At 37.6% G+C, this 16581-nt stretch overlaps 1 protein-coding gene across 4 annotated transcripts in view; it reads left to right on the plus strand.

Moving 5' to 3' along the window:
* The window catches only part of cul9 (cullin 9), a 58519-nt gene that overhangs the window by 1028 nt on the left and 40910 nt on the right, over positions 1-16581 (plus strand). For all 4 annotated transcript variants that reach the window (XM_079634628.1, XM_079634629.1, XM_079634626.1 and 1 more), the window contains 7 exons: positions 1026-1673; positions 7488-7642; positions 9379-9963; positions 11246-11387; positions 11504-11694; positions 12619-13018; positions 15974-16166. In XM_079634628.1, the coding sequence (XP_079490754.1) occupies positions 1031-1673; positions 7488-7642; positions 9379-9963; positions 11246-11387; positions 11504-11694; positions 12619-13018; positions 15974-16166 (2309 nt within the window). In that variant the 5' untranslated portion in view covers positions 1026-1030. The remainder of the gene's footprint in view (positions 1-1025; positions 1674-7487; positions 7643-9378; positions 9964-11245; positions 11388-11503; positions 11695-12618; positions 13019-15973; positions 16167-16581) is intronic.

Here is a 16581-nt window from a genome sequence, read left to right on the forward strand (position 1 = left end):
AAATATTCCTTTAATATGACACTAGGATGATGTACTACAGAAACATCCCAACACTTTAATCCTGTCTCATCTTGCTTGAAAATGAAGTGTTAGTTCATATAAAAAAATGATAATTCTGTCATCATTTACTCACCCTCATGTTGTTCCAAACTCTTTGAAAAACAAATTAAGATATTTAATGAAACCTGAGAGATTTCTGTCCATCCATTAAAAGTCCATTCCACTAAAATTTCTAAATGTTTATAAAGCAACAGAGAACACTTGCGCGTCAAGAAATTGTGGTCGAGCTTCTGTTTACTATATTTGATGTGAGATCAATGTTTATATTTTAATAAAAGCCTAAAATAAATCTTTTCATCACATAAAGTATGTAGATTAAATCGTTCAATTCCTTTCTTTTACAATCTATTTTTGATTTTTTTTTTTATGTTTTTGGGTAAATGGACAAATCTCTCAGATTTTCCTAAAAGATGAGCATTTGTGTTCAGAAGATGAACAAAAGTCTCATGGGTTTGGAACGACTTAAGGGTGTGTAAGTTGCCTAATTAATGACATAATTTTCATTTTCGGGGGAACTGTCCCTTTTAAGGATCACCCAGAAATGAAACTATAAAATTAAAACCTAAATTGAATCTGTTAAGCAATCGAGTCTCTTCAGAAATTTGGAATAAACCGCTCAATTAATATTAGTTTTAAAATCTCTTAATGAAGTGTCAAAGTTGTAGTTGCGTAGCTGTCAATGGAGGGACAGAAATCTCTCAGATTTCATTAAAAAGATCATGATTTGTGTTCTGAAGATGAACAAAAGTCTTATGGGTTTGGAATGAGATGAGGGTCAGTAATGAATCACAGAATTTATTTTTATATGAACTAACCTTTTAACTTGTAGGATCGGATGTTTATGTAATACAGCGATTTTATGTATTTTTTATTTATTTCTAAAATGCTCTTCATCATTAAGGTTGTACATGACAATAATAACTAGATATGCATATTAAATCGCTCTTGTTTTTAAAAATTCTCAGCTACCATGGTGGGTGAGCGCCGCAACGGCAACCTTCTGGTCCAGCTGGGCCCGAAGCTGCAGGCTTACCCAGAGGAGCTGATCCGCCAGCGGAGGACTCACGACGGGCAGACGGAGTATCTGATTCGCTGGAGTCTCCTGGCCGTGGAGGACCGCAGCGGTTCAGGCGGCAGCAATGAGGCTAGCGGCGGCGGCAGCAGTAGTTCAGGCGTCGGCGGCTCCAGTGGCTCCACTTCAGGAGAGAGCAAGACCGAGAGCATCCTCATGTGGATGTCCACTGAAGACGTGTACGCCAACTGCCCCACTCTGCTAGGCAAGCGCAAGGCCGACTCCCAGAGGCCTTTGCAGGAGGAAGAGGAGCGCCCCACAGACGTCACCTTTGATGAGGGAGAGCTGTTGGACATGAAAGACGACGTGAAGAATCTCGTCCGCCGAGCCCGGAAGCAAATGGCCAAGAACAGCGACTTTGGGATAAGCATCACGCACACCATCCACGTGTTGAGCGCGTACGCTAGCATCGGCTCTCTGGTGGGAGTCTTCAAGGAGACCGGTGCTCTCGACCTGCTCATGGAGCTGCTCTGCAACAAGGAGCGACAGACCAGACGCAGCGCCGGCAAGATGTTGCGAGCCCTGGCTTCTCACGATGCGGGTGAGTCCCACCTTCTGTGGTCTGGTTTCTGTATTTAACTCCTCTATATGCGACCCTGGACCACAAAACCAGTCACATGGGCTAATTTTCTTAAATAAATAAAAAAGTGGAATAAATAAGCGTCCCATTGATGTGTGGTCCGTTAGGATAGGACAATATTTGGTCGAGATACAACTATTTGAAATCCAAGGGTTAAAAAAATCGAAACATTGAGAAAATCTCCTTTAAAGTTGTGCATTTATGTTGCCGATTGTGCTGCATTCACTCACAAAAATAAATGTTTTATATATTTGCGGTAGGAAATGTACAAAATATCTTCATGGAACATGATCTTCACTTAATATCCTAATGATTTTTGGCATAAAATAAAAATCGATAATTTTAACCCATACAATGTATTGTTGGCTATTGCCACAAATATACCCGTGCGACTCGTGACTGGTGAAGTGATCCAGGGTCACATATATTACATTTGGCAATCTCTAAATGATCTCATATTGGCTATCATCTTTTGCTGCATGCATCTGAGGAACCATTTTGGAGTTTGTTTCAGTGGTTTATAGTAAAACACTCACTTCCTATGTTATTTCCCCTTGAATGAAAAGTAACACTCTCCTTAAACTACTGTTCAAACTTACTATTGTACTCGATTAAGATCTAAAACGTTTAATCAATTTTATTTTAAATAGCCTAGGAATTAGGAATAACTTTCTCTTAATATTGTATTTGTCTAATATTGCATTATTTGCTTAATTTTTGCATTCCACCCGTCACATTTTTCAGTAAACAACCTTTAAATATTTTTTACAATTATTTTATGGTGTAGCTATGTAAAAACAAAGTGTGCATTTGTTCAATATTGACTGGAAGCAAACTCTATTCCAAACAAAGACGGTTGTTTGCGAAAAAGCAGCGTTTCCTTGTTTAGTTTAATTTATTCAGTAAATTTGTTTCCGTTGAAGTTTATGTGCATGTCGTCTTTCTCCAGTGCTCAATATGGATTATATATATACAATGGAAATAGATCTCTGTAATCACATTTATCAATTAGCATATCTAAATGATGCATACATTTTGAAATGGACTAAAAAGAAAAAGTGCTTATGAAACAGAATTTTTATTTGTTTATGCTTTAAATAATCAGTCTGTGTAATAAAACCTGTTATTCTTGTTGCATTTAAGATCAAATAGGTAGTAACACTGGATTTTAAGCATGTAAAATAAGCATATAAAAATATTTTTGATTTAATGAAGATAACAAAAACAGGAGAGGAGGTCTTGCTCCTTTGTTTGAATAAATAATATAAGTGTAAAATAAAAATATAACCACAGAAAAATCGTAAGTACGCTCGAGTCAAATAAAATTTCTTTAATTTAATTAATTTGACTTCTATTCCTTTTTTTTTCTTGTATTGATAAAAAACTGCCAAAACAAGGAGTGCCCCCCATGTTTGATTCCAAGCCAAGAGGTCAATCTGTCTTTCCGCTGTACGAGTTTGAAACATTTACATGTGTTGCTCTCCCGCAGTCATGTGCATATGGATTGTATTGAATGGAGCGCAAAGCCTAAGGTGAACCCTTAAGTAAAGACTCTGTATTGACTTTAGACCACAGCACAAGTTTGATGAAGCCACAGATTGCCGTCAGTGTGAGATATTGGGTATTGTGAGTCATCAGTGAAGGGCAGAGACAGTGGGCTGTGTCACAGCGCGCTCTGCATTCACTGTTGGCGCTGTCTAAAGGACCCTACAGGACTAGATGAGATTAATCTGTATTTTTCCGCATGTCATGCTCTAACATTTTGAGAAAGCTTCTGCTTTAGAGCTATGTCTAAAAGTAGAAGCAAAAACTAGTGATGTTAATACATTATACAACTTTGAGGAGCAAAGTCTGATGTTACTTTTACTATGATTTTTTGATAATTCCTTTTTTGAAAGGGGAAATGTTGTAATGGACGCCTTGCGAAGAGGGGCTTTCCGGTTCCTCCTCTCATTCCTTTCACTCTTATTCACAGGATATACTTACTCATCTCTAGTTCCTCTGTGAGGCATGTGTGTCATTCACTCCTCCACAAGGAGGAGACCACAGGCATGTGGCTCTGGCTCATGTTAAGCCGGGTTCTCCCTGTGCATGTGATTATTAGTAACACCATATTCATGAGATATTAGCGATATTTGTAGAAAAAGGTTCCTCTTTGTATATGTGTGTGTTCCCTAGTACATTTTCCTGTCTGCCATTGGTTGGAAAAAAGGTTGTCCCACCCCAGAATCCAGGACAGTGGTTGAGCAAGAATTTGGATTGCCAGACCCGTCAAATAAACAGAGCAATGTTTAGATAGCGCTGTTTTTTACACACTAGAGTTTCCTAATGTTAGGATATAGTATTTAACATCAAAATTGCTATGACATTAGCCTATTTCTTGATCATAGTATAATTTTAAGGAAGTAGCGTTAATACAGTGTTCTGTTTCATACACTACTGAAGCTTTGCAGTCTTAAGCAGAACTTGCATGAAGGTGCTTTGAGTGTGTTTTTGCAGAAAGGGGTTTCTGAGAATAGTGAAGAATCAGCGCAATATTTGCTGCTCAGTCATTGTGCTGTGGGTGAGATCTGGACATTTTCTGTTAGTTGTCTGACTAATATGTTTTGCGTAATACCTATCTTTTATCCAGTTGCTTAACACCAGTCAAACCTCTTAAAGAAATGTTTCAGTATTAGACAAGACTATTTACTAGGGGTGTGACGAGACCTTTATCACACGAGACACAATATTGAGTTCACGAGAGCGAGACGAGATTTTGCACTTTTATTGAAATCCCCAATGACAAAATTCACGACTGGAAAATTAATCTGCAGGTGCATTTTGAAATGTTTTAACTAACGAAATTATCTTGTAATTAATGTAATTTCGGGTCCATTTATTGAGAATTAATTATCAAATGCATTGAAACTGAAACACAACATTTTATTTTTATTTTACAAGCACTGTAAAAGCTTTTGCCACAAACTCAACTGACTGGCTTTTCTCCTGTATGATTTCTGTATTTTTGTCTAAGTTAATCTCGCAGAAAGTTTTAAAATGACTGATTTGATCTTAGAATCTGTGTGTATTCATTTATTCAAACATTTATTCACTTTAGCATGTAGGTTGTATGTGGGAATTTCCCGCATTATAAGCGTGAGACCTGCGGGAATTATTAAAATTATGCGCAATACCCTGGCCGAAGTTTGAGACCTGACACTGCACAACAGTGGTAAAAATCCAAATGTAAGGCCTTTTTTCAAATCCACCCATCTGATGAAACAGTCTGGGAGTGGGCGATATACCAATAGACATGATTAAACGGTAGAAAATGTGTTAACCGGTAGAGATTTTGGACTATTGTCTCCATCACGGTTAAATTAATGTGACATTACGGGCTTTTCCCAAATCACAGAAGTGATGGCTCGAGGTCATGGTGCAAAGGAAGGACCCTAGGTTGAAATTACTCCGAACATCCCTTTAATGTTTACAAGCATTTTTTTAACCATTGCGGTTTAAAAACAAGTGATTTTAAACCATCGAAGCACAATTAGCTGTGAAAGGTGTGTGTGTGTGTGCGCGTGCTGTCAGAGATACTGTTTCTCAGTGCTGTCTGAAAGACCCGCACCAGACCAGGCCACTGCTCATAAAGTGCAAGAGAACTGAACTGAGTGCTTTTTGTTGTCTAATTGGGCTTGAACGGTTAAATACACATATCTATGTATTTGCAACACAACAGTCATGTCTTAGGTGGACATAATCAGTTGAGAAAGAACTGAGAAATTGATAGGGAACAACGCACAAGTATATTGGATCCGTGCTGCTGATCTTAAAGTGACAGTGTCCAAATTAACCTGCTGTCATTATTCATGCTAATCAAAACAGAAAAGAGAGAAAGTCTCTCACTGCTCTTAACAATCACTTTTGTAATTGTAATTGGAATAAATGTATATTTAATTTACACAGTTAAGACTATGCATTGTTTTTTATACATTTGATTAGGCTAATTTATATGTAGCTACTGTAGTATTTCTTATTGTTAGGGCTTGAGTTTTTTTAGGGAGGTCTATTTCATTTATCACTGTTTACTTGTCTTCAATAAGATTGAGGTTTTTTTAGGCTAGTATTGTTTTTCTTTAAATTATATTGAAAATGGTAAGAATTATGAAATTTCAATGGTGTAAAAATGTTACTGTCATAACCTTATTTAAAGCAAAAATATATATTAGATTGGTCATATCGCCCGCCCCTAAGCCCGACCATGTGTAAATCAAATATTCAAGCTCTAACCTTGATGCTCCATGAATATAGGAAAAACCAAGATCTCTTTTTTTGCCCTTTTGTTTTTAAATGGAGAAACCAATGGTTAAAAATTACTCAGAGTCCCAGACTAAAGTGTCACACCCATTTTGTTTTTCTTCAAACGCACTGAAATTGCTTTCTTTTGGCACTTTGTTCTCTTGATGTGCATTTTTAGATTTGCAAAGTGTCTGTGAATTGTCTCTGGTTGTAACAGGGTTATGATTGTTCCATTTGGCATATGGTGCATTAAAATCTATTGCTTTTGATTTGTTGTTGATTATTAATGAGATCATTATTAATGAGATTTTTTTTGGGGGGAAATAAATCATTAAATGGCACTTTCTGGAGAGTTTTGTGCAAAGAAATGGAGAAATTGAGTCTTATATGATATGTAACAAACTGTAAGGTTAAGAGCATACTTTGCATTGTTGTAGTATTAACAGGTATTAGGACATTTAGCATTTACATTACTGTTAATCAGTCATCATCACTTGGTTACACATTGTATTATGATATAGTGACCCATACAATGTGCCAAACATGATGTGCCACATGAAGAGACAGTGCAGTAGACCGTGCACCATATGACAGTAGCAACAGCTGAGAAGATTTGGGTCTATGGTGACCAGGTCCACCTCACACAAACTTCCTTCTCCCATTCTCTCTATTTACTACTACAACGCACGCACACGCGCATGCAAAGGCTAACAAACACACACACATAGTCTAGCCAGGACTCAACATAAACTCTATATCACACAGATCAAACACAAATATGCTGACTGAATAGATAGCTAGTTGATTTTTGAGTAGCCAGCTAGCAGTTCTCTTAGCAGTTTGCTGATAATCCGGTGTCTGAAGTAAAATGCTCAAAACATCTCCTGAGAAAAATCACATGGTCAACCTAGTCTTGTTTATTTCATTTTGATTTAGTCTTATTTTCCTTACCTTGTCATTCAAGGCCAGGGCACTTTTTGTACATTTCTGGAACTTTTGCGCGCTTCCACATCCCGCGCAACTACGGTACAGATCTCCCAGGAACATTCATTTATTATTGCGTACATTTATCCGTGACACCTAGATGCGCGAGCGGTGCGCGATCATGGTCGACTGACAACGAGATTAAGCAGCTGAACAAGAATACGGCCGAATGTTCCGATTGTTCTCAGCTCCGCCGAGACAAAATAGACATGCCATTTCAAAAATCTTTCATTTATTGTCAGAAATATGTTTTCAAAAGCATCACTTTCATCAAATTTTATGTGACAATTTCCAGTAGGCAACTGACTGCAAACAGGCACATCAGGACACAAACGAGCAGGCTTATGTCCCAGGGCTGAGCCCCGGCCCAATTTAACCACTGTATAGGCCTACTTGTTATGCAGTGTTAGTCACTTTGGATAAACGTGTCTGCCAAATGTGTAATAAAAGTAAATAAAGACACTGTTGTTGTGTGCATTGTTGATAAGGATGATATTGTTTGACTTTCAGGGAGTCGTGCCTATGTGCTCCTGTCCCTCAGCCAGCAGGATGGCATCGAGCAGCACATGGACTTTGATAACCGCTACACCCTGCTGGAGCTTTTTGCAGAAACCACCTCCTCTGAGGAGCATGGCATCTCCTTTGAGGGCATCCATCTTCCCCAGGTGCTCATCTTCCTTTCCACTCTAGTCTGAAATATGTTTAAAACCCAGTGAGGTATCTCGTTGTCTGCTGTCTACCTAGACAACTTCCTTCTCAGGCAGCATCCTAACCGAAATTGATTCATCATTGGCAGCAACTCGTGCGACATTAAATAGCGCTACTTCCATGATGCTACACACAATTGATTGCAATAGAAGCTTTAAGGAAACCTTGCATTTTCCATCAAAGTAGAAGTTTAACATTTGAGAATTAAGAAATGAACACAGCCATAAATATTAGTATTGTAACTTTACAGTTGTAATGTATGTGAATGTGTATATATGTATGTGATTAGAACTTTTGAATATATATTTTCATTGATTATAGATTTATTATCTCTGTAGATTTACTATTTTGTAGCCATTGCCTTAATATAGTAGCAGGGGTTTAAAGGGGTAGGAGTATATAAGTTTTACTTCTTCCTACTCCCTTTTGTACATGGAAATAGAGGGGTTGTTTTAAGTACTGGAAAGTATGGAGTTTTATTTAGTTGTTTATTTGTTTTTGTTTTTAACCATTACCGGTATATATTTTTTTCCTCTGATTTTTTTTTTCTTTCTTTTTTTTTAATTGTATTTACATGTTCAACATAAAATATATCAAAATAAGAAAAAAATCATGTAAAATTAAATCACTATTATAAATTTTTCTAAATACTATATTATTATATTTTTTTTTAATACTTAAAAAAAATTCAGTAGGGGTGTAGAGGTTAAAATTACCACGCTTTATCACGGTTTTAGGGTCAGGGTTTCGGTACGGTCTGGTATGTACTATGTTTAGGGGAAAAAAGGACTACTGTCAAATAAAAAATAAAGAAAATATGACCAAATAATCAAACTACTAGCAACAGCTAGCCTATACTATCATATTAGAGCATACAGAACTCGCATTGAAAATTTTTTAGGGAAGGCCAGAATGTGTACACATCGACAGAAACATACATTAGCCTATCTCTGTCAAACCGGTTTGTCAAACCGTGGCATATATGGGTCAGATTTGAGATGAACCGCAGTGCAAGTGCTGCTGAACCATGGCTGGTGAACGGTATTTTTGTTTTATATTAATACTGAGAACCATTACACCTCTATTTTTCAGTGAGAAATACAATAGTAGTTTTCTTTCTTTCTTTATTTATTTTTTTATTATTTGGTAATATTATTAATAATAATATTAATAAAGGCTCAAACTATCAAAGCAAACCTGAATTTTTTTTCCGAATCACATTTTAAACTTCAGTCTCAATTGTTTATTTTTCCCTAAATCATGCAGCCTTACTTGTGGGTCATTGACACTTTTTTTTTTCCCCTTTTTTTTTATTCTGGGTATATATATTAATTAAAAAATACATTACAAAATAGCAATTCATACATACATTGATTACAAACATTAATTTAGTAAATTAACAAATTTAATTATATTATAATGACGGAAAAGGCCTCAGTGGAATCAAATTAAAAGGAAAATTCCTTTGGCATATTATTTTATTATTTCTTAGGGAAAAAACAAGCAGTTGGTTAAATTTTATAAATAACTTCTTTTTTTTTTGTCCCAAAAAAAGACCTTGGCATATGTTTTAAACTGATTTATTTTATTTTATTTTTTTATGATTTCTTTATCTTGGAAACTCGTTAGTTTTCATTGACCCTGTACCAATGTTTGTGTGTAACAATGTAACTCTTGAGTTTGTCTATTTTAGATTCCTGGCAAGCTGCTTTTCTCTCTGGTGAAGCGTTACTTGTGCGTCACATCATTGATGGACAAGCTCAACACTGCAGGGGTGGATTCCTCCTCTGAGCGCCAGGACGTCGGCCCCTCCTCCTCCTCCACGGCAGCCTACCAATCAGAGCACGCGCGTGTGCAGCGGGAGTTCGAGTTCACCATGGCCATGGCCAACCTCATCTCAGAGCTGGTGCGTGTCATGGGCTGGGACCGCAACCGGCAGCTGCCCTTCACCTCCATGAGCTCAAGCCGAGGGCTGGAGGAAATCAATAATGAAATCCAGAAACACCCCGTCCGCTCCATCTTTCAGCCGCGCTTCTCCGCCTCGCCTTCCATCATGGTCACTACAGCAATGGCTGCGGTCACGCCACCAAAGAAGAAGAAAACCTCCAATGGTTTCAAGACACGTTCTGACTTCACTTCACGTTCAGCATACGTGGAGTATGTGCAGGACAATCTGAAGAGTGGCATGATGGTCCGTATGCTGGAGGACTATGAGGAGGTCAGTGCCGGGGATGAAGGAGAGTTTCGCTACAGTAATGACGGCTCACCGCCGGTCCAGGTTAGTGCTGTGTGAAAGCATGAAGCTCAATATCAGACACTTCATGTTTAACTCTTGTTTTCCTTTATATAGTTTCATGTTGAAAATGTTTCTGAGTTTCACTAAAATTAGAAATGTGCATTATTAGGAGCTGTTCACTCAGAACATGATTTTGCATTTCACTGATACGTTTCCATTGTTTTTATCATTGTGCATGAAGACCAGTGGTTCTCAACCATTTTGAACCAGCATCCTATTCATAATTTTAGGTCCACCATCAAATAAAATGTGGGCTATTTGCATTCCTTGAATATCAATGAATTATTATTCTGTTTATAATTATAATTAATAATAATTATGATTCAATATAAATAAAGTTATAAAAAAGCATGACTGGACAAATGGAATATCTTTATCATTTGTTTCCCATGGAACAAAAACGCCATGTGAATAGAAATTATATTTATGCATGTTAAACAAATAAAGCCATACAATTTAAGTCAAACTTTAATTAGGTTGCTTATCACACACAGCAGACAATCAGCAAACAATATGCATTATTATGAATAATTCCAATGGAAAACAAAAAAGCAAGATAAATAAGAGTAGGATTTACCTTATCTCTGGTTTGTTTAATATACGCTAGATGCCAACATGCATTTGCAAGTCCAGTCCAAACTGGCAGGTTTTACACCCCTCTGGCTCATTTCGAAGGCTGCTCCCTCTGGAGGCCACATTTGTCAGCCGCATATGTTTTCGAGGTAATCTTATTTCAGAATAGAAACCATTATAAAAATGACTGTTCTTCCTTGTGAGTCGTAACGAAGTTCGAGTTATTTTTTTTTTTTTAGTTTGAAATGTAAAGGCCCTTTCATACTATGCGCGATTAAACGGCGCGAATGTATGACAACAACTGTTTCATAAATTACTCAAATAATGAAAAAAAAAAATAATAATTCATTCAGCATGTGCAGTCCTAAGCGCATGCTCTCAGTCAATATCTAATCAACCCTGTATTAACGCTCAAACTTCCACATTCATGAAGCTCAAGTTCAACCATTCAACCCTGGTACCGAAGTGAACGTTACTTGCGCAAAAAGTTGAGCAAGGCATGAGTTGCAAACTGCAAACCTCATACAATTAATAGAAAATAAAAACGCTCATATAATATTTACCTTTTAGTTTACCAATCGCCATTATCTGAAGTTGAAGCACCTCCTTTTACTGGCCATTTGCTTAGGGTAAAAAGGGCCTGAATTGCTTTTCTTTCTGTTTAAATCCTGTCATGTTTTGGCTTTTGCAGGTGTACTGGAACTCCCTCTCCAGGACCTACTGGGTGCACTGGCATATGATTGAAATTCTGGGCAACGGCAGTGGAGGACCGGCGGAGAAAGAGACGCAGGAAAAGGCCTCCTCCCTCACGGAGACTCTCAAACTCACTACAGGTAAGACAAAAGTCATCAAGGACTCGCACACTCCACCACATGTTTGTGTTTGCTTTATGTATCCGTCTCTTTATACGAGACCACAGTGTTCTCTTCTGTATTTCTGAACGTGGCAGTGAGTCAGACGTTCTTCTCAAAGCCCCCCGGTGGGCTGTACTCATTGCCTTACCTGATGGAGGGCTCTCAGAATGACGCAAGCACCCTGAGCCGTGCTGAATGGTGGGAAGTGCTCTTTTTCATCAAGAAGCTGGAATCCAAGCAGCAGCAAGAGATCAACAACATCCTGCGACAGAGCCTTGATGAACCGGTACTCACTCCGTCTCCTCCGCTCTGCTCTTCACACAGGGTAGAATAGGCTAGTTTTAAGGAGCTGTGAGTGTGTTTACTTGTACTCTGGGTCTAAAATTGAAGAAAATTTACCAGCCATGCTGTTCATAGTCTTTGTAAAAATGTATACAGTGCCCTGAGTGTCCCCCTACAAAGGTTTAGGATTTAGAAAAGTTTAAAACAAAGAAAAATCAGCCAAAATGTGAATTTCATGAAGCCTCTCAAAATAATGTCTGGGTATTTACCCTTTAATCAAACGATATATATATATATACATGACAATTGCCTTAAAGCAGCAGTTCTCATCACTGTAATGCAAGCCAACATTTGTTCTTTTCATTTGTAAAAACAAATACTAAAAACAATAATTATGTAAGTTTTATTCTAATATGTATTATTTAGCAAGGACGTATTCAATTAATCAAAAGTGAAAGTAAAGACCTTTATAATGTTACAAAAATGTCAAATAAATGCTGTTCTTTTGAACTTTAAAAATGGTAAGCTTTACACAAAAAATAGTGCAACTGTCTTCACCATAGATAATAAGAGATGTTTCTTGAGTAGCAAATCAGCATAGAAAAGTTATTTTGAATTATAATATGTACATTATGAGTGTTTTTGCTATATTTTTGAATAAACAAACGCAGCCTTGGTGAGCATAAGAGACTTTTCAAAACATTACAAAATCTTGCCAACCCTAAACGTTTGAACATTACTATATATTGCATAAATTAATTGTACTACGCATCTGTGTTATCCTTATTTTGCACTTTGGCCATTAGCCACTCAGCTACCTAGATATCACTATTGGCCATATATAAAATGTTGAAAAGGAACTAGGCAATGACTGTAATTTCCCTCTACTAAATAAGCTTGTTTCCCGCTTGTTCTTGGTATCTGTTAGATGGTAGAGCTTGATGATTCGACTCTCATCCAGCTGTCCCTCACGGGGGAGGTGGCGAGGAAAGTCCTCCACTACCTGAAGCAGAGTTTGCAGGCCTCGTGTCTGGGTGACCTGCTCTGCTCCCACACTTTCATCAAGCACTACCTGAGCTGTGGAGGTGCCGGCCTTGAGGATGAGGAAATGCTGATAGACGGCTCGCTTGGAGGACAAGGAGCTTCGTCGTCTTCATCGTTATCTTCGGCCACGTTATCCTCCTCCTCAGCTTCTTCCTGCATCATGGGCTCTGTGTCCAAGAAAGCTAAGAAGGAGATCCCAGCAGACACGGGCAGTGAGACAGAGAGTGAACTTCCCAGTGAAGATGACACCAAGTATCCCGATGACCTGGAGGAGAAGATGAAAGGCAAGTCTTTGTTTCAAGCCTTTTGTTCATAATGATGAATGTCTGTGAAAGGAATATTTGAATATGACCGTAGAAACGTGTCTTACAGTGGAGATATACCGGTTATGCTGCAGTAGATACTAAGATTTGCCTATGGCTCAACGCTTAGGATTTTTATCTATTGGCCAAGTCGGGCAAGTGGTTCATATTTTTACTTGCCCTGCCAAAAAAAAAGAAAAAAAAGAAATTGTTTTCATTGTTTTTTTGACCCATGTTAACTCTATTCTAATAAATTACGATGGCAAATGTTAGATGCCAGTGAAATTTCACAATTCTTTGATTCCAGTTTCAATAATGCAACACAAAATAGTAGCCTAATTAAATAAAGTTCAAACATTATTAAAGACACTCAGTAATAAAATAACAAAAAACAAACCTAAAATTATAACTAATAGTACAGGTAAGGACAATAGAACAAAGATGCAAATGATACAAAATCTTTTCAGATTGGTCTAACAGTAGTAGGTAAGAAATTGTACCGAAATTGAATAAAGTAATCAAATGTAAAATAATTGCATAGTTTTCACTGTATAAATCAATCAATCAATCTTTAACTTTAAGATGTTATACCTTTTTTAAAATCTTATTAAAACTACAAAAGTTATTTAGTCAAGAGTAGTAAGTGATTTTTCTCTGTCTTTTGTTGTTTGATTAAAAGGGACTTATTATGCCCCTTTTTTTACCAGATGTAATATGTCTCCAGAATGTCTGTGAAGTTTCAGCTCTAAATACCCTCAGATAATTTATTATAACATCTTGTAAAAGCCCATTTCTGAGTGAAAGGAAAAACATGCTGTTTTCATCCATGTATATTTAAGAGCTGCTGCTCCTCGACCCGCTTTCCACAAGCCTTTACATGTCGTGCCTCAGATACTCTGCCAAAAACTAAAACGTCTGTTTGGTTTTGATTATCATCTCTATCGCTGTCACTCTCGCCTGATATTCTTCATCAGCATGAAAGTTTATTATCTGCATGCGTTTTAAACTTCACATCTGAAGCACGCGTACAGAAAGCTGGCTGTCAGACAGCGCGTCCCGTGTGTGTTTTAAACTAAGTTCTCTTTCACGTGTTATTGTGCTTAAACGGTCAAATACACACAAAACTCACATAAAAAGTCGGTCATATCTAAACAACAAGTAAAGAAATCACATTAGATCTGTGTATTAAAGTGACAGCAGCGTAATATGCAGTACCTACTGCTATATATGCTGTTAATATGAAACAAAAGAAAAACAAAATCACTCACTGCTCTTGATGGAATAACTTTAGTAGCTTTAATAAGAATACATTTCTTACTTGAATGCTGCTGTTAATGCTCTGGCGAGGAGATAAACATGGCGGACTGTCATTTTTACCATTATAGGGTGGTTGTGTGTACACACTGCCAACACACATTTATGTTCAAACATTATGTAAATGGGAATTTTGCATAATAGGCCCCCTTTTAACATTGATGACAGAGACGGCAGCAGATTTATCAGGCTGCTCTCACTTTAAGACCTAATGCACAGATCCAAAATATTGAAGCACAACCCATTTTATCCCAGCTGTTTATGTTCTAATAAGACAAACTGTGTTCACAAGGATACTCGCCAAGACGTTCATTTTGACATCATTTTGTGAGTATATTTGCATTCAAGTGCAGAAAGTCGCAAAAGATGACTCGCGCTGCCTGATAGATGGTTTTCCCAATCTGGCCAGTGACAGTTCCACACCAAACTATGTGATCCATCAAATGATGTGACCGCACTGTTGTCACCCTTGCACTAATCCCAACACTAACCCTAATCCTACCATCACAACGTCATGTGCTGTGAAGGCCAAGTATGGGAACCCATACTCGGAATTTGTCTTCATTTAACCCTTCCAAGTTAAGAGCATTAGGAGCAGTGCGTAGTGAACACACACACACACACACCCAGAGCCCGTTGAGCGATTGGGGGTTAGGTGCCTAGCTTAAGGGCACCTCAGTCGTGGGTATTGAGGGTGAAAGCGCTGTTCATTCTGAACCGGCGACATGCGGATTACAAGTCTGACTCTCTAACCATTGCCCTACGACTACAGCGCCTATTATGCGTATACAGTCACATAATTCGTACATCCTTATTAGTGGGCCCTGATTTGTCATTTAGACACATGCATCTTGACCATTGCTGAAAAAAGTAGCACATGCTATGTAACAATGCCTACAAATGCAAATTCAGCAGAGGATTTTTTTAAAGAATTGACATCTTAACGAATAGGAGAATTATGTAGGTCCAATGTACCAATTCATCATCTTGCGCTTGAACGGACAAATTCACACACATTTAATTTAGGTTTTGTTTTAAGTGAACAAACAGTTGAGAAAGAAAACGTAGTATGTGTCAGTCAGTATATTGGATCCATGCATTATGTCTTAAAGTGGCAGCAGCCTAATAATCCTGCTGCCTCCGTTTTTAATGTTCATTAAACAACAAAGGCTCTTGACTGAATAACTTTTGTAACTTTAATAATGATTAATCTTTATTTAATTTATACAATGAAGACATGTTGTCTTATTTCACATTTGATTGCTTTATTACATTTCTGTAGACCTGCCTAAAAACTACTGTTAGACCTACTTGAAAACATTCCTGAATAGCAATGTTTATTTCATTTGTAAATTGTGCTTTTGCTTGTAATTTGATTGATTGTTCTTATTTTATTACTGATTGTTTACTTGTCTTTAATAATGTTATGTATTTATTTTTGTTAGGCTAGTAATTTTAGCTGTGGCATTGAAATTGGAGTAGAGAATTGTGAATTTTCAGTGGTTTCTAAAATGTTGCTGGCATAACTACCCTATTTAGCAAAAACAGCTTCATAGCTGGTAAGGTATATGTACATTTCTCCCTCTAAGCAAGTGTTTTTTGTTGTGTTGCTGTTCACTGCAGTGTTCAACAGTCCAAAGGTGCAGGGTAAGAAGAGCTGTCTGGAGAAGATAGGGGAGGTGGTGGACATCATGAAGAAGAGCAGCTCTGACTCTGGACTGCAGCTGGCGGGCATGAAAGTCATCAGTAAGACTCTCGAGGAGGAGGGACCTCAGGAGAGAACCTCCCTCAGATCAGACTCGGCACAAACTATCCGGTGGGACTTACAAACCAGAAATACAACTACTCTCAGCTTTGTGTTTTTTGTTGTTGTAATTGAATGACTTAAAAAAAAAAAAGACTATCTTTCTTACAGCACCTTGTATAATATACAATATTATATTAAATACATTATGTAAAATTTTACCATTCATCAAAATACTTTTTGAGGATCCGTGTTTCCTCAAGGATTTTTTCCCCAACTGTGGTGGTTCCCCAGGGGGAGGGGGTGTCGCCCATGAGTGATATTCCCATGGGCCACGCCCTCTTGCCCCAGGTGTTTAAACAAAGATATTTGATGCTTAGTGTGTTATATCTATGCAACAGTTTATTGAGCCTTTTCTCTTAACAGTTTTAATTTTCAGGTACAGTGTGCATGAAGAACAATTCATAGTGCTCTCTACTCCAGTGCT

This window comes from Phoxinus phoxinus, assembly GCF_949152265.1.
Source record: "Phoxinus phoxinus genome assembly, chromosome: 14".
NCBI lineage: Eukaryota > Metazoa > Chordata > Actinopteri > Cypriniformes > Leuciscidae > Phoxinus > Phoxinus phoxinus.